General features: G+C 38.9%; 1 protein-coding gene across 2 annotated transcripts in view; it reads left to right on the forward strand.

The window, feature by feature from the left end:
- Positions 1-18631, forward strand: part of EEFSEC (eukaryotic elongation factor, selenocysteine-tRNA specific) — a 358290-nt gene that overhangs the window by 265397 nt on the left and 74262 nt on the right. For both annotated transcript variants that reach the window (XM_007500318.3, XM_056804746.1), the window contains exon 6: positions 4166-4322. In XM_007500318.3, coding sequence (XP_007500380.2) covers positions 4166-4322 — 157 coding nt within the window. The remainder of the gene's footprint in view (positions 1-4165; positions 4323-18631) is intronic.

Here is an 18631-nt window from a genome sequence, read left to right on the forward strand (position 1 = left end):
TCTGGATGTGGATAGCTTCTTTCTCATAAGTCCCTCAGAATTGTCCTGGATCATTGCATTGCTTCCAGTGGAGAAGTCCATTGCATTCAATTGTACCACAGTGTATCAGTATCTGTGTATAATATTTTCCTGGTTCTGCTCCTCTCACTCTGTATCAATTCCTGGAGGTTGTTCCAGTCTCCATGGAATTCCTCCAGTTCATTATTCCTTTGAGCACAACAGTATCCCATCACCAACTGATACAACAATTTGTTCAGCCATTCCCCAATTGAAGGGCATCCCCTCGTTTTCCAATTTTTTTGCCACCACAAAGAGCGCAGCTATGAATATTCTTGTACATGTCTTTTTCCTTATTATCTCTTTGGGGTACAAACCCAGCCGTGGTATGGCTGGATCAAAGGGCAGACAGTCTTTTAGTGCCCTGTGGGCATAGTTCCAAATTGCCTTCCAGAATGATTGGATCAATTCACAACTCCACCAGCAATGCATTAATGTCCCAATTTTGCCACATCCCCTCCAGCATTCATTACTTTCCTTTGTTATTAAGTTAGCCAATCTCCTGCCTTCATTTCTTGACTTGAGTTGTTGTTCTGTCCTGCTCCCTTCTATCTCTTAGAATTCTGGGTTTCTCTCAAAACTAAGCTCAAAGGGGAAAAGCAATATAAGAATATAAAATAGTAGAAGACAACATCATAAACTGTCTCACAAGGAAGTGAATGATTCATTGCCAGAGGAATAGTATGTCAGTTAACAAACATTTTAAAATACCTACTATGTGTAGGAGGAACTGTGATAGACAGTAATTGCTATGAACCGACAAAAGGAACAGATCACTAGACAGGAATGATCTAGGAGGACTTTGTAGAGGAGGCAGTATACTTCATGATGGTGTTGACAGTGGTTTCCATTTAGTAGTTCTCAAGCCTTTGAAAATTCACAATGATGGTCCAGGGATCCTAGCTAAAAATTCTTTAATGACACCTTAAGTAGTAAATAACCACCTAATTTGTGTTGTGAGCTGTTTGGAGCCAAAGTTTCTCATCGAGGTTATTGTAAGCACTAAATGAATTGATCTACAGGAATATTATGAGCAGTATATTAACTTAACCTGGGGGTTGATAGCACTTTGTTGTTGTTGTTGCTGAAAAGAACAAAAGCTGCTGGGTTCAGACCCCAAGATCCCTCAGTTCCCTTCCTGGTATGACAGTGTGTTTGCTTCAATGACTTTGGCCAAAACACTTGCTCTCTCTTGGCTTTACTTTTTCCAAATGTAAATCGAAGGAGTTGGACTGGACCACTTTGAAAGCCTTTTCTGGGTCAAAATCCTGTGATTGTATGAACTATGCTTTAGAAAATAGGTAGATTTTGTAATTGTGGGGAAAGAGCATTTTTAAATTTAATTTTTTTTTCTCTCCTTACCTCCTTAACTATTGAAAAAAAGAAGAAAAGAAAAAAAAACCTTTTAAACAAACTGGCCTACTATCTGGGCTTCTATTTTTCCTCTACTCTGCTTTTTAAAAACCACATACTCATAAACTTGGGAAATTAGTAAATTGGGAAGTGACTGCCTATTAACAAAATAATTCTTTTTGCAAGGATTCAGCAGAAGATTTCTTTAAATAGCAAAGTCCTATCTCATATTTATATTAGGACATGATTTATACTAATTGGGTTACTTACAGTGTTACAGTTTATTCCTCTCAACTCCAGCCTCTTGGAGTCCAGGGAGGCCTATCTTTCTTCCCATCCTGTCTTTAGCCAGAGGATGCTATGCCATTTGCCTACTGCACTTACCACCTCTTTGCTTTCCTTTGGGGGAATCTGGATGAGAGAAGCTGCTTCTCTCAGCATTTTTTGTAGACTTTTCTGGTGCAAATGGAGAGTGGGAGGAGGAGATAGTGATTCATTTAAATTACTGCGAAATGGATGGGGTAAAAACCAGCCCCTGGTCCAAGTCTTTGACCTTTGTAAATTCCAAATAATAATGAAAGAAGCTTGGCCCTCTTATGGATATTAGAGGATCTCTGTGGGGGGTTCATTCCTGGTGTGCTGGGTTTGGTTTTTGGTGGGACCCATGAGTTTGAGAATGTTCCCATTTAGTCCTTCAGACAATAGGTGTGGGATAGCTGCCACAATGTGGTATTGTCTACCTGTAAATTATGAGGGTTATTTTTAAAAAGAAAAAAAAACCCTACCCCACTAAAGTGCTGGTTCATAGCAAGTAAACAGTAAATGTCCTGGGCAGCAGTGTTTAACACAATGTACATTGGCATCATGATGTGTGTAGGTATACATATGCATGCTTACAGATGTCATTCACCAACTCTGTCCTCTTTGTGTCAGCCAAGTCAACACACTTTTATTAAGTGCCCACTGTGTACGTATAGGGATATGTTTTTAATTTTTTTTTCTTTTGAAGTGATCTCATGTTTGTCTTTTAACTTGAAAACAAAACAAAACAAAAACAGTTTTATTTATTCAACAAATTCTGTTGGCTAGAAAGCTCTCCAAATCTACAGCCAGGGCTTGATGTCTTGCTTTTAGGGGTAGAATTCAGACTTGGTATTTCATTAGTATAGGGTCTTGTTGGCAAAGCCAAGGCACACGTGCACAGCTGGCACTTGGGGAGCTGCTCTGTTACTCCTCTTCCCAGTGCCAGTGCAGGCTAGTAACTTCTACTCTTAGAGGCTGCCAAAGCACTGAATGAAAGGGGCACAGCCAGTACTTATATGAAAAAGAATTTGAACTCAGGTCTTCCTGGCTTCAAGGCCAGTTCTGTCTCTGGCAGGCCATGAGGCCTCGTGATATTACTAACTTCTACTCATTCCTGACTGCTCATTAAGCAGAGGCTCTGGTAGGACCTGCCAGGCCGTAGAGATTAAAGGTAGGGCTGGTGGCCAGCCATTACTGGTCTTGCTCCCTTCAGAGGCTCATCACCAGAAGGGGGGCCACCAGGTGATAAGGACTCTTGCCTCCAGCACCTATCTGTTTCTTAAAGCATAAGAGAGGCTGCTTCAGTGAGCACTAATTGAGGAAGGACCTGCTGCTGCAATCAGGTCTTTCAAAGTAGGTAACACTAAGGGAAAGAACACTAGACACAGGGTCTGGAGACACAGGCTTTGGGCTGGCCCTAATACTGATGAGACTCATTCTATAGGAGCTCCAGGGTAGGCTTTCAATTCTTTTTTTTTTAACTGCATTTAATTAATTAATTAATTTAGGGTATTTTCCCATGGTTACATGATTCATGTTATGTTATTGGGGTGGGGCACATAGCCAACAAGCAATTCCACTGGGTTTTACATGTGTCATTGATCCAGACCTATTTTCATACTATTAATATTTGCACTAGGGTGATTGTTTAGAGCCAATATCCCCATTAAACCATGTGATCAAACCATTGTTTTTCTTCCGTGTTTCCACTCCCACAGTTCTTCCTCAGGATGTGGATAGTGTCTTTCTCATAAGTCCCTCAGAATTGTCCTGGATCATTGCATTCCCGCTAGTAGAGAAGTCCATTACATCCAATTGTGCCATGATGTATCCATCTCTGTGTATAAGGTTCTCCTGGTTCTGCTCCTTTCACTTTGCATCAATTCCTGGAGGTCATTCCACTTCACATGGAATTCCTCCAGTTCATTATTCCTTTGAGCTCAATAGTATTCCATCACCAACTGATACAACAATTTGTTCAGCCATTCCCCAATTGAAGGGCATCCCCTCATTTTCCAATTTTTTGCCACCACAAAGAACGCAGCTCTGAATATTCTTGTGCAATTCTTTTTCTTTATGATCTCTTTGGGGTACAAACCCAGCCGTGGTATGGCTGATCAAAGGGCAGACAGTCTTTTATCGCCCTTTGGGCATAGTTCCAAATTGCCCTCCAGAATGGTTGGATCAATTCACAACTCCACCAGCAATGTATTAATGTCCCAATTTTGCCACAATCCCTCCAACATGTTTTGCTTTCCTTTGCTGTCTAAGGTAAACAACCTTAGAGTTGTTTTGATTTGCATTTCTCTAATTATAAGAGATTTAGAACACTTTTTCATGTGCTTATTGGTAGTTTTGATTTCTTTATCTGAAAACTGCCTGTTCATGTCCCTTGCCTATTTGGCCTTTCAATTCTAATCTTCTCTATTGTGGCACTTGTCTTTTTAAATAGGTGATCGATGATTATGGTGTGATTGGTCGGTCCTTATTTAAGAAGGAGACCAATATCCAGATCTTTGTGGGGCTAAAGGTCCACTTGTCATCAGGGGAATGTGGAATCATTGAAAGTGGCTTTGGTCAAAGTGGAAAATTCAAGATCCGGATTCCTGGTAAGTGTGTTGTTCTTCTCAAGAGGGTATTCAGACAAAATCTGTTGGATCCTCTCTGCTGGAGACTTTTTTTGTATGAGATTATAAGTCCAAGCAATGAGATGCATTAGGAAGTATTTGTATATTTCTTGGTTTGAGGGATGGCAATTTCAGAAATGCCATCTGCAGACCCATGTTGATTAACAGGAAAAAACAAACATCAGGCAGTATGGTGTAATGGATAAAACACTAGAGTTGGAGTTTAGAAGACTGGTTCAAATCTCATCTAACATACTTAATTACATGATCATGGGAAGATTGCTCAACCTTAGCCTTTTTATCTGTAAAACGAGGCTAATAGCTCCAATTTCATCAGATTATTCCCAGTGTCAAATAGATAATGGGTCTGAAACACTTTTCACACCTTCAAACATCATTTAAATGAGAGCTCTTATTATTCCTATGGTTTGTGGAACAAGACTGAAGATCAAGTGCAGAAACAATGAATGAAGGTCTTGGATGCTACTCTGCAGTCTAATGATGTTGCTAAGTTGGCAGGCTAGACAGTTCATGGTGCCCAAATACAGCCATGACTGGACTTTTCTCATGAAAAAATTAATTCCGAGGTAAAGGGACAGAGACATTTAGAGGGAAGTGTGTTCAGTAATTAAACAGCCATTGAAGAGAAGAATTACAGAGCAGATGCCGTAATAGGAAAATGTTTTTTGTAGTCATAATCACATGCCAAATGGGAAAGTCCAAGTTTCCTGCCAGAGGACAGCCCTTGTAAATGCCCTTGGCCAAGGAAAGTTGTGCTATCATCTAGGAAATATGCTTCTTACCCCATCCCACGTGTATAAGCAGATGGGCATTCCCAAATGGAAAATGGCTCTGTTTAGGTATTCTTCCTTTGCAATCAGTGTTTATTAGGAGACATTAATAAGACCAAATCAAGACTGTAACTTGTTTTCTTTCTTCTCTGACCTTTGGTAAATTTGGCATTTCACTATGGAATAGACTGGAGCAGTAGACAAAGCAGAACCATCTCCTGTGGTCCAAGCACTGCACTTAGAAAGTCAAAGGGTGATTTGGCAGTGAACCCTGGTTAAACAGCTCAGTCTGTTTAAGGATGGCTAGGCTTGGGGGGAGGGGTGGGGAGGGCAGGGAAATGGTAATGACGCCATTTGAGTCAACTACAGTTCACGTTCCATTGTTAGGTCAGTGTTGCTTTTTTAATGTGTCTGCATCCTGTTTGTGGTTTTGTTTTTAAATTAAATATAACTGGTCAGATTCCTCTGTCCCACCCACCATCTTCTATCCCTCCTTCTCTACCCCCCACATCTTCAGCCTGCCTTTTCCTGTAGATTCTTTCTATAAAGAATTACTATTAGCCTTTTTGAAGTGCCTTAATTGTTAAGGAATCTTCAATAAACTGAAGACATCTGATACTAGGGGAGGAAAAAATGACTGTCTGCAAGTTAAAAGTTGTTCTAGCCTAACAGCCTCATATTTGGTTTTATATTATTTAAAAGACAAGTGGGCAGTGAAATGACATCTTTTGAGTGGGTAGATCCCTTGGTGGGTCCGTCACTTGTGATGACTTGTACTGGCTAGACAGCCTCAAATAGACCACTGGACTAAGAAATAGTGGAACCTGGCTCCAAGCAGATGGCCTCTGAAGGAATGACTGAGCACCTTTCTTGGAGAAGAGCAACTGGGCTGGCCTTATAGAAAGGCAAAGTAGGTAGTTTCTTCTACAGTTTCAGAACCTGTGGGGCACTGAAATCTGGGTGGCAGAAGGTTCTCTTTCCTGTCCTTTCCTCATCTCTACGTCACCCAGATACTGCCACTCCTAAGAGATGATCTGATATAGTGAGGAAGATACTCTTTACAGACCCAGGGTCTGTGTTGTACAAATACAGAGGGAACACTTGAACAAGGAGCCAGGAAACCAAGGTTCAGATCCTCACTCCATTATTTACTGGTTGGATGACATTGGTAAGGCATTTCCCCTCTCTGAAATGCAATGTCTTAATCTGTGAAATGGGAATGATAATACTTTAACTATTGCCTTCAAAGAGTAGTTGTGAGGAAACACTTAAATCTTCAATTATTCTTCCAGTCTTTGTACCTAAGACACTTAAACTTCAATTCTAAAATGGGAATAATCCTTACAGTCTCTGCCTGCCTTGGATTTGTTGTTAATGTTGAAATGAACTAGTAGTGAAAGCCCTTGTGAAAGTGCTCTGTATTTTAGCACAGAAATCTACATTTATAAAGTGTGTTCTACATTTATCTCTATATTGATCTATATGACAACATTCTGAGGTAAATAAAAGTAATCCTTCATAATTGATAGCTATATGTCATTCATTACAGAATTAGAAGGGGATAGATACTGTTTTTAAATAATCCCTCTTTTTGGTCAGCCTCAGCTCTTCACCTTTTCACTTGGAATCTGATTGATGGGTCCAGTTGTTGAAATCACTCTTGAAGCCTTGTGAACTCTAGGGGATAGCATGACTAAGTTTCATACTGCAATTTGAGATCAAGATAAGATAAAGAATCATATGTTTCTGTTTGTTTTTACTTGAGTGTCCTATTCACTTTTAGTATATTTTTGTAAAAAAAAAAGTTCTCATTTCTCAAAATCCCAAATAAACTTAGTCTAATATGAAATGTCATTTTATTTTGTGCATCGGTGCTGTCGTGGCATCCTCATTTAGAATGAGTTACAGTGACAAACCTTGACTATTCAGTTGGAGCCAAGTCTTGGGGAGCATTATATATTATGTCTTTTTCGCTATTTAGGAATATAATTTGGAGATTTGTAGGTGGTTCTGATAACTTTGTTAAATTTATTATGGTTGGACTGAATATTTAATTTGTGGTCGCCAGGGATTTAATGACTAAATTCCAAAATGAATTATTAAAGTAAAATGGAATTTATGGTAGTTTATTTTACAATAGAAGCAAAATATTAAATATTAAATTTAAAATATTAAAATATTAAATATTAAGGAAGAGAGAGGGAGAGAAAACTCTGGCTTCCTCTGAGCCAGGTAGAAATTTCAAGACCCTAATCAGGGAAAAGGAGTCTCAAGATGATGGGCCTTTCTCGGAGGTTCACACCTCCAGAAAGGGCAAGGAAACTATTGACCATCTAAAAGGAAAGCAGTCTGAGGTCTCCTGAATGAGCAACTCCAGGGGTCCAGTTCTACAACCAAGTGTCTTCACTGTCTGAGTGTCTGTCTTCCAGTCTCTCCTCCAAGTGACTCTGCTTCATTCTTGATTCTCCTTGTGTGCCTCTGTTTCCTCTATTTAAAGACCTTTTTTCCTTGTGTCACCTCCCCTCAATTTTTACATCTACCAATCACAGCAGATGCTCCTCTCCAGGACTGCCCACTTAATGTATGAAATGGGTGTTCACACCATTTGTAGTTAGTTAACACCTTTTTGTAGTTAAAATGGGTAGATCTACTTTAAATACTGAGTTAACACTTTGGGGATTAAAATCTAAAAATAGACCAGGGATTACAATGTAATCTTTCCAATAAAGGAAGAGCTAAGTACCTTCATTGTTATAATCAGGAGATAGCTAAATCCAATCTTCACAACTTCTTACAATTATCTGCAGAATTCCAGAATCTTTTCTTTTTTGGCCTCATGCCTCTGCCCTCTGCAAAACCTACCAAACTTATCTCTTCCTTATAACAGTAGAATTTGTCCTTCTGGCTACTCTCACTCTTCTAACTTTGGGGTTTATCTTTTAGAAGTCAGTTGCCTTTAGGTAGAGGACCCTCAGCTAAGTCTCCTGAATTTCCAGGACCATAATCCTTCCATGGGTAACATCATCTTTAGTAACTGTATGTATCTGACCTGTCCAGAGAGGAAAATTTGCCAGAGATTCTGCAACTTTACCAAGTAACCATGATAAGCCAAAGATTGAGATAGACATGATAGGATAAATGAAATTATAATATCATTGGACTCATTAAATGGGAAGGATCCTTGGACTTTATATCAAGTTTTTCCTTTATCCATCTCTTTTTGATCATTCTCAACATCCATGTCCAATGAGTGGGCACACTTGTTATCTTCATTCCCATATTCAACCCACAGGCACACAATACTAGTGTCGCAGTATAGTCCAAAGTCATGCTGTGGTTCGGGGAATGCTTGGTTCACTGTGGCTGCATGGTAGCTGATCCAGAAGAATTCAAGCCAGGGTCTTGACAACAGTAAAGTTCAGTGTGAGACTATGAGTGTTACTGGAGGCAGCTTTCTTATCCTTCTTCCTGAAAGTGATCTTGTTGGTAACAGCTTCAAGCCATGTGGCATTTATTCTTATATTGAAGAGGTAGAACCAAGTAGCAAAAGAATACTAGGTATTAGTCCTCTTTGTGCCAGTAACTGTCTGCATGTCCATGTTATGTCTATTAGCCTCTCTGGGCCTTAGTTTCTTTATCTCTGAAACAGTGGGTTTGGATAGACGATCTCTAAAGCTCATTTTAATCCAAAAATATTCTGAGTGTGAATTCTAGGAATCTAAGCTGCCCTACTCTTCTACTTCAGAATCTAAGTAGAGATGTCATTTGGTTTGAAGATTTTCTTATCTCTATATTTTTTACTTCAACTCAGAGCTAAGTCCATTTCAGTGTAGACATTAGAGCTAATGAGATCCAATCAATCGCCTAGTCCTGTTGATATTACCTCTGCAATATCTTTCACATACTTCCCTTCTCCCACTGTCTCCAGTCTAAGTCTCAGTCTCTATTGTAATGACTTCCTAAGTGGTCTACCTTTTTCTAGTTTCTCCCTTTTCTAATCCCATCTATCATATAGTTCCCTTCCACACCTTCCACCCTTCCACTCAGCCTTCTTAATGGAAAACTCTGGTCAAGTGCTATTTTTTTCCTAGAAAACCTTCTCTTATTCTTTCGCCTGAAAGTGATCTGTCTTCCAGCTTTCCTTAAAGTGCTTTGTCTACATTTCTTTTTCCTACAAATTTCATCCTACATTGTTATACTTATTTGTATATATCTTATCCATATTAGTAAACTGTAAGCTCTTTTTGTTTTTCACTTCTATTTTCTCAGTAGCTGGCACAATGCCTTAAATCTAATAGGTACTTAATAAATGGTTGTTTTTGTTTTTGTTTTGGATTGTCTTTAAGTCCCATATCATTCATTTTCCATCAGCCTTTCCAAATCTTATTGATTCTAATTCTGTCTCTCTTGCATTCACTTTCTTCTCTCTACTCAAACAATTACTCCCTTAGTTTAGGCCCTCATCACTTATCTTCAATAAATAGAATCTTCAATCTCTTTTTTATACAGTTGACAAATTGATCTTCCTAAGACTTATGTCAAATGGTACTTCTCTGCTTAAAACTTTCTATGGCTCTTCATTGCCTAGAAGACAAAATACAAAATTTTTGGCCTTGCATTTAAAGCCTTCCAAAGGCCAATTCCCACCCACACTTTTAACATTATTTCATATTGCAATACTTCTCTTTGTAAACTCTATATTCCAGCCAAATTGAACTCCTAGCCTTTTCTCTAAACTCAGTATTCCACTGTCTCCTTGTATTCACACAAGCCATTCTGGAAATTCCCATCATATATTCAGTACTCATTTCTGAAGATTCTGCTAAGGCACTGGATCCTCCATGAAATGTTCCCTTGCTCCCTCTTCCCACCTTTCACATTCCCCTCCAGTTGTTAGTGCTCTCCCACCTCTGTTTTCCTTATGCTATACTAAAGGTACATTTATTGAATTGAATTAAATATCCAACTGTGAAACAGGAAGATGGCCACTTAGAAGCAGCAAAAGTCCAGACCTGTGTGAAAATCCTTCCACACCAATCAAAAACAAAGTGCTTTTAGGGGACATAAAACCAAATCTAATAATAGGACGGAGCTGGAGGACCCTCCTGCTTGATTCAACTTAAAAGGTATGCAGAGAAGGCTGAATTTTCCAGTTTAAGGAAGAAGGAAGGCCCCCAGGACCCCTCTCCCACCTACTGTGCTGAGACTCCTACGGTGGCTGGAATCTTAGGGCAAGGGCTCCAGCCTGGAGGGAATGACTTGCTGCCACAGCTGTGCCAGTCTCAGGACTTTAACCACAGTCAGCAGGGAGGCAGCTGGAGGAAAGGCATAGAGGGGAGGGCAGCCTAGTTTCAGCCACCACTCTCCATCTTGGGCCTCTGCTTTTAGAGGTTTTGACTTCAGGGCTCATCTTCATGGATTTACCTAGTCTGTCAGTAGGGCAGATAAGAAGCCTTCAGAGGGCAGGGGAGCTCAATCTCCAACATCTTTCCCCCACCAACTGCTCTGAGAGCTTTAAATGGTAAGAATCCTGCTGGTTCGGATCTCAGGGCAAAGGCTACAGCCAATGACAGGGGGAAATGAAGGAAAAAATATAAGTAAACAACAAAAAAAGAAATTACAATCGACAGCTTCTATTCAGTTAATGAACAAAAAGCAAATGGAACAGAGGAGGTCCAAGGAACACCAACAAAAACACAGTAACTCCAGCAAATTGGACTCTGGCTTTGGAAAAACTCAAAACACAATTCAAAAAATAATTAAGAGAAGCTGAAGACAATTGGGAAAAGAACTTAAAAAGCAAAATAAGTCATCTGGAAACAGAGGCACATGAACTAAAACAAGAAAATAGTGTCTTGAAAGCCCGAATTGACCAACTTCAAAACAATGCAAAGAAAGTGAAAGATGACCCATAAAGAAAAACAAAGCAGAAGGAGAAGAATGACCAAAAAGCCAGGGATGTGTAAAAATTAAAATTTAATACTCCAAGTATTATTTTAATACTATTTATTAAAATCCTCTTAGAGCAAAGAGCAATTAAAAAAAAACAGAGCCAGGAAAAAAATACTCCCTCCTTCACACCGGTACAAGCCAGAGAGACACATGTGGCAAGAAATGGAAACTCAAAACCCCAATCCACCTCAAAGCACAGACAGGAAAAGGAAAAGGGAATTGTGGGAAATGTAGTCTCTAGGGTTCAAGATTCTAAATCAACACATATGAAATTCAGTCTTTAAAAATTAGAATCCAAAAACTAGAAGCAAATGACTTCACAAGGCAACAAGAGTCTACAAAACAAAATCAAAAGAACAAAAAAAATGAGGAAAATTTGAAACACCTCATTGATAAAACGACAGACCTGGAAAATAAATCCAGAAGAGACAGTTTAAGAATTGTTGGACTACTGGAAAATCATAACAAAAGAAAAAGCCTGGACATCATTCTACAGGACATTATCCAAGAAAACTTCCCTGACATTCTTGAATAAGAGGGAAAAGTGGAAATTGAAAGAATCCACAGATCACCTCTTGCATTTAATACCCAATTGACGATGCCCAGGAATATTATAGCCAAATTCAAGAACTACCAAGACAAAGGAAACGATACTACAAGCTGCTAAGAAGAAGCCATTCAGATGTCATGGAACCACAGTTAGGATAACACAGGACCTGGCTGCATCCACATGAAAGGACTGGAAAGCATGGAATATAATATTCCAGAAAGCAAGGGAACTGGGCTTACAACCAAGAATCAACTACCAAGCAAAATTGACTATATTCTTGCAGGGGGAAAGTATGGTCATTTAATAAAATGGAAGATATAAAAGACAAAAAAAATTTTTAAAGCATTCCTAAAGAAAAGACCTGACTTAAACAGAAAATTTGATGCCCAAACATAGAACTCAAGAGAATCACCAAAGATAATTAAGAAAAAATTTTAAGGGACCCAATAAGTTCAAATGATTTTTATTCTTATAAGAAAATATGATATTGGCAACTCTTAAAAATTATTATTATCATCAGGGTAGCTAGAAGAAGTATACTTAGAGGATACAGTGACAAACTGTATAGGATGATATGTCAAAAATTATATAAAAAACAAGGGGTATAAAAGAGGATAATACTAATAAAAATGGGAAAAGAGATAAAATGGGGTAAATATATATTGCATAAAGAAACTCATGGGGGAAGGTGGGGAAAAGACCAATACAATGGAAGGGTGAAACAGGTTAGAGACAGTCTCCAAGAAAATTTTAATCATTTCAGTAGGAAAGGTCCGAAAGGTTCAAATGGAAGGAAAAACTCCAGCTCCAAATTCTGCCATCAATATCATCATTGTCATCATCAACATCACCAACAAAAACAGCAGCAGCATCAACAACATCATTAAAATCAACATCATCGTCATTCACAACATCAACATCATCATCAACATCATCATCACCAACTGTGAATCAGGTTGGTAGTTCTGATGTGATCAGTTCTTTCCTTTTATTTTGTATAGCCACAATTCAGAATGCAGTAAGTACACTGGCAAGTAGTTTTAGATCTTTTGGGATTCTCTTCTTACTCAGAAAATCAACAGACAGACAAATAGAGGAACATAGTTTTCAGCAAACCCAAAGACTTTGACGACTAGGGTAAGAACTCCTTATTCAAACTGGAAAACAGTGTAATAGAAATTGGGTGTAGACCAAGATCTCGTGTCACATACCACAAAAAGGTCTAAATTAACATATGACTTACCTGTTAAAGATCAACTTATAAACATATCAGAAGAGAAAAGAAGAAAATATTTCACAACATGGAGGAAGAATTCAAGGGATAGGACAGATCTTATAAGATAAAATGGATAAATTTAATTATATAAAGTTGAAACATTTTTGTACAAAAAAATCAATACAGTTAAAATGAGAAGGGAAACAGTTAACTAAGAAAAAAATATTTGCAGCAAGTTTCTCTTGTAAAGATTTCTGGGGCAGGCAGGTAGGTGGCTCAGTGGATTGAGAGCCAGGCCTATAGCGATAGGAAGATCCTGAGTTCAAATATAGCTGTAGATACTTCCTAGCTTTGTGACTCTGGGCCAATACATAGTATTGACTCCAAGATGGAAGGTAAGGGTTTTTTTTTTTGGGGGGGGGGTAATTTGCCCAGTAGATGAGACACTAATCTAGATATTTAAGAATGTCAATCCTATAAATAACTGATAAGAAAATATTAGACAATTCTCCAAGGAAGAATAATAAGCAATCAGTAGCTATGTAAAAATGCTTCAAATCATTAATAGTTTATAAAATGCAAATTAAAGCAAGTTCAAGTAGGTTCTGTCTCTCATCTATTAGATTGACAAAGATAACAAAAAAGGAAAATGACAATTAATAGAGAGAGAGTCCTCAGGAAGACAGGGACAAGCATACTGGTACACTGATGGTAGAACTGTCAATTAACTACCCATTCTGGAATGCAATTTAGAATGATACCCAAAAAAGAAAATAAATTGTGCATACTCTTTGCCATTGACACCAGTGCTAGTCTTATACCCCCAAAAAGATCAAAGAAAGAGGGGAGAAACATACACACACATTTATAGCAGAATAATTTATTTTGTTTATGTTACTACCAAAAATAAAGGGAATGCCTATCATTTGGAGAATGGTTGAAAAAGTTATAGTTTATGAATTTAATAGAATATTGTTACTCTTTAACGATAGAAGGAAATTTTTCAGAGAAATTTGGGAAGATGTCTATGAATTGATACAAAGGGATATGAGCAGAGTTTAAAAGGCAAGTTGTACCCTAACAATAATATTACAAAGATAAACAATGTTGAAAGATATCAGAACTCCAGTCACTGCAATGGCCAATGACAGCTGCAGAGAATTGAGGAAAAGCATGCTGCTGATTCAGAATGAGGCAGACACTTTTGGACTTGGCAAATGCATAGATTAGTTTTGAGTGACTGTGCTTATTGGTTGCAAAAATTGGGTTTTTCTTTTTGTGTGGTGGCATGGAGCCAGGAATGAGCAGAAGAAAGCCATGAAACAAAAAAAAGGAAAAAAAGGATCTTTGGAAACATTGAAAAAAGCAATCATACGTACAGTACAACTATGAAATGTTGAATATTTTAAAAATATTAAGTTACATATTTTTTTTATAATTCAAGTTGTACATAGTGGAAATTTACACTTTTCACATCCTCTTTTTCTATTTTACTTTGTATATGGACATTTTCCTTTTAGGGGAGGCTTGTTCATCAAACTCAGAATTTTTTAAATTATTTTTTAAAAATCACCAGAATCATCCAAAATTCTTGAGAAATGACTATGTGATGATTTTTCTGCTCCAGAACTACATGCACGTATACAAGAGATTAGGTATTATTTTTTCAGAATTGGTACTATTGAATGGTCCAACAGCAAGACTAACAAATATGATTGTGTAATAGCCCTCAACTGGGAAACATGAATAATTGCAAGAATTTCCTTAGTAAGATGGAACTAAAATTTTAATTAATTTGCTCCTCAGGCAGCACATGCTGTTTATTCCCATGGACAAAGGAAATTCCAAGGGCAAAAATCACATGCCGTCTCAAGTCAACAGCACTGCATCTAATCGATGTCAAGTGGGTCATACCAACTTTCTTTAAAATCAAAAGAATCAGAGTTGTCATTTAATTCATGTGAAGGCTTAGGTAATTTTTTTAACCCTTACTTTCCATCTTAGAATCAATACTAAGTATCAGCTCCAAGGCAGAAGAGCAATAAGGGCTAGACAGTTGGGGTTAACATAGCTAGGCAGTGTTCTAAGGCCAGATTTAAACCCAGATCCTTCCAACTCCAGGCCTGCTGTTCTATCTACTCCAAGCCGATAACTCGCCCCAATAACTTCTTAAGTTATGGACTTAAGACCAGTTGTTCAGTAAGTAGTTCTGAGAAAAGCAGCTCATACCTGGCAGTGACACCAGACTAGAAATTGCACCTTTCCACTGATATGGTCGTGTCAGGACAGTATTCTCTACAAGTAGGGCCAACACAGGAGAGAAAAGTCATTGTGAAATCCATCTTCATGTGAGGCCTCCTTGATGTGAAATGCTAAGAAATAACCAAGTGAATCTACTTATGCCTCAACTAAGATGGTGCCTAGAAGACACCCAAGGCAAGAAGTAGAGGTTCCCAAAGGGCCACATTTAAGAGAAGCCAAGGGAAAGGTCATTAATTTCTTAGTGACCAGCATTTATTGAATATATATAGAAAGGCTAAGGGGTGACCTACATGATACCTAAAGTTCTCTTCCAGCCTTAAAATGTCATGATTCTGTGGCTGCTGTCCGCCTATCATTAGTCTTTCCACTTGGCCCTCTTATGTTCAGGCTATAATAACATCACTTGCAATATCATGTTTAACTACTGTACTCTAGAGACATCCTGTCCAGTCTCTAGGGTATAAATGTCCATGCCGCCATAAAATGTTGGCTTCTAGAGGTCAGGAAGCACAAGGTGGACATATTCTGTGGTGTCCAGCACACCCGGGGATGCCACATCAAACAACAAGATTTCTATGTCCAGTCTCTTCTCCTTGCTCCCATTATGGTTGAAGCTGTAGATGCATGTTATTTCTCTGTTATGTCCATCCTCTTGTCCCTCCCTTCCAACTGCTGAACAATCAAACTAAGTCCAGGCCAGAGGGGCATTTCCCACATAAATCTCCCTTCTTTTCTCTTGGTAGAAATTGGCTAATGCAGCATGCCCAGAAGAGCTGCCAGAGAAGCATCATTTCCCTTTATGATCCCTTTCTCAACAGATTAAATGGCAGCCATATAAAACCTCACTGATTGCAGTGGGGCAGGAATCCGCCATTGCATTTGTACTCTGTTTAAACCAGTCACCTCCAAGTGCAGGTTGACCTTTGTTATCCCAAATATTAAGATTTATTTACCCTGGAAGGTAGTCCATCACTACTTCAACTGTGGTCAAAAGCAAAAGTTGTACATTGCTGGCTTGATTGAAAACAGAAGCCAGATAATGAATTTATTCCCTAGATGATTCACTTTCCCTGGGCCCTCAGGGACTCATGAAGTCATTGCTAGTGGGGGGCTCCGTTTTAACATTGGAAGGAGGTGCCCCTTCCCATCTAGGTTTCTTGCGACCTTGGTTTTACAACACATCTAACAAGATGACAAGTTTGTCATTATTTAAGTCAATACTATTTGAGTTTCTGAAAATATTTGGAATATTTTTAAGGCATCTAGGACATATAACAAAAGGGATTGAGGTAGAGGGACCAGCACTGTGGGGCTCTTTCAGACACCCAGATCTCGTCTCCCTCAATCTAGTTAGACAGAAGTCAGATAGAAGCTTTGTACCATGATACTCAGAGCTCTGTGAGAGCAGAAAGCTCGAGCCCTTGTATTACAGTGAACTGAGAAAGAATGGGGGGAGGAGGGGAGAAATCTTTAAGATATTTTATAGCATAATTCTAAGCAGTGTGGGAGAACAGAAGCAGCAAAGCAGAGAAAGAAAGAACTGAGATGGGGCTTTGTGAGGACAGGTGTTAACCAAAGAGGCTACAGGGCAGCATCCCAGAAAATAACAGTGACTGCAGGGGTCGACTATGCAGTAGAAAGGCACCGTCACTCACACATTAATTGGTCAGGCTGATACTAGCGACTAGTAATGTAATTGCTAACCTTGGCACCTATTTCAAACAGTTGTGATGATCTATAGATACCATGGACAAAAAATGCTTGACAAGCCTTTCAACACCATATAAATTTAAGCTATTGATATTATCATTACTAGAACATTAGAATGGGAAGACACTCTTACAGATGCTGATTTTTTTATAGGTAAGAAAGCCTATCAAGACTAAATGACTTAACTCAAGGTCAATGATTTTTTTTTAAACCCTCACCTTCCATCTTAGAATCAATACTGTGTGTTGGTTCCAAGACAGAAGAATGGTAAGGGCCAGGCAATGGGGTTTAAGGGGCTGACCCAGGGTCACAGAACTAGGAAGTGTCTGAGGACAGATTTGAACCCCAGTATCTCTCAGCTTGGTTCTCAATCTACTTAGCTACCTAGCTACTCCTCATCTATTTTTAAATCAATTTTTAAATTTTGTTTTTACAGTCATGAATCAAAATTTTCTCTGTTGACTCAAGTTCTACCCGTCAGTAGATAATTTGTTTATTAACATAATAACATTTTATCATTGTATTTCATAGTTCTAAAAGCTCTTGGAAAGCAGTTCTCTCTATGAGTCTAACAACAGCCCTGTGAGATAGACAAGGCAGGGATCTCTACCTCAAAGATGAAGAAATTCAGATGTAGAGAGTAGCGTAGTGACCTGTCTGAGGTCCTGTGGCTGATAGTGGAGCCGGGGCTAGAACCTGTGACTTCTCACTCCTAATAGTCATTTCCCCAACATTACCACCAGGATCATCTGATAAAATTAGATATTTTGGATAAAGAGAATTGAAACTTATGTCACAGAGACTAACCATGAAGCATACTTAGCAATTTAAGCTTGGAGAATATAACTCAATCTGTCGTTGTTGTTGTTTTATTTTGTTTTGTTTGAAACCTTTACTTTCTGCCCTAATAATAACTCTCAAGACAGAAGGACAAAGGCTAGGTAAACAGAACTGAGTGGTTTGCCCAGGATCACACAACTAAGAAGTATCTGAGGCCAGAATTGAACCCAGGACCTCCATGGCCCAGTGCTCTATCCACTGCACTATCTAATTGCCCCTTCAGTCTATCTTTGTTCATTGTGAAGTTACTGTAGGATCCTGGCTGTGCCTGTGCTTCATCTTTATAAACTCGGACATCATTGATCAGTACTGAAGAGCCAGCTTTTGGTTGTGTGGCTTGTAGATAAATGCTGCACCTCTCATAGTACATGACTGTGTATGTAACAGTGGCATGTGTTCTGAACAGAGCGCACAGACTCCTTTTAATTGGCAAGCTTGCCACAGTTTCAGTTCCCAGAACCCTCTCCAAACTGTCTGCAAGAGGTCGCAGCAGGCATGTTTTCATTCTTTCCTTGTTGATGACCTCGTAGCTGGGGATCAGCATGTCCTCCTCCTCCTCTTCAAGCATGACAGATGGAAAGAGGGTGGAGCTCTGGCATTCACCCTCCACAAGGTTGAGTATCCTTGGTGCATCGTGCAGGACTTCCGCCACCTTTCAGAAGGGGAGGGAGATTGTTTTAAAAATATCTTCTTTGGAGAGAATAGACGTGTGGAACATTAAGACTAAAAGGAACTGGGAAAGGGTGGATGCCATAGCCTGGCTTGCATAACTATTGAAACCTGAGAAAATCCCTTTCTCTTTTTGGCCCTAGGTTTCCCCAGATGTAATGTGAAGGCGTAGAATTGTCATATCCACAATCCCCTCTAACTCTAAATCCTAATTTTACACCCATTTTACAGAGAAGGAGACCAAGGCCCAGAGAGTGATAGTGACTTGCATAACATCCCACCCCGAGTTCAATAGCAGCAC

The sequence above is a fragment of the Monodelphis domestica genome, chromosome 7 (genome assembly GCF_027887165.1).
Source record: "Monodelphis domestica isolate mMonDom1 chromosome 7, mMonDom1.pri, whole genome shotgun sequence".
Classification (NCBI taxonomy): domain Eukaryota; kingdom Metazoa; phylum Chordata; class Mammalia; order Didelphimorphia; family Didelphidae; genus Monodelphis; species Monodelphis domestica.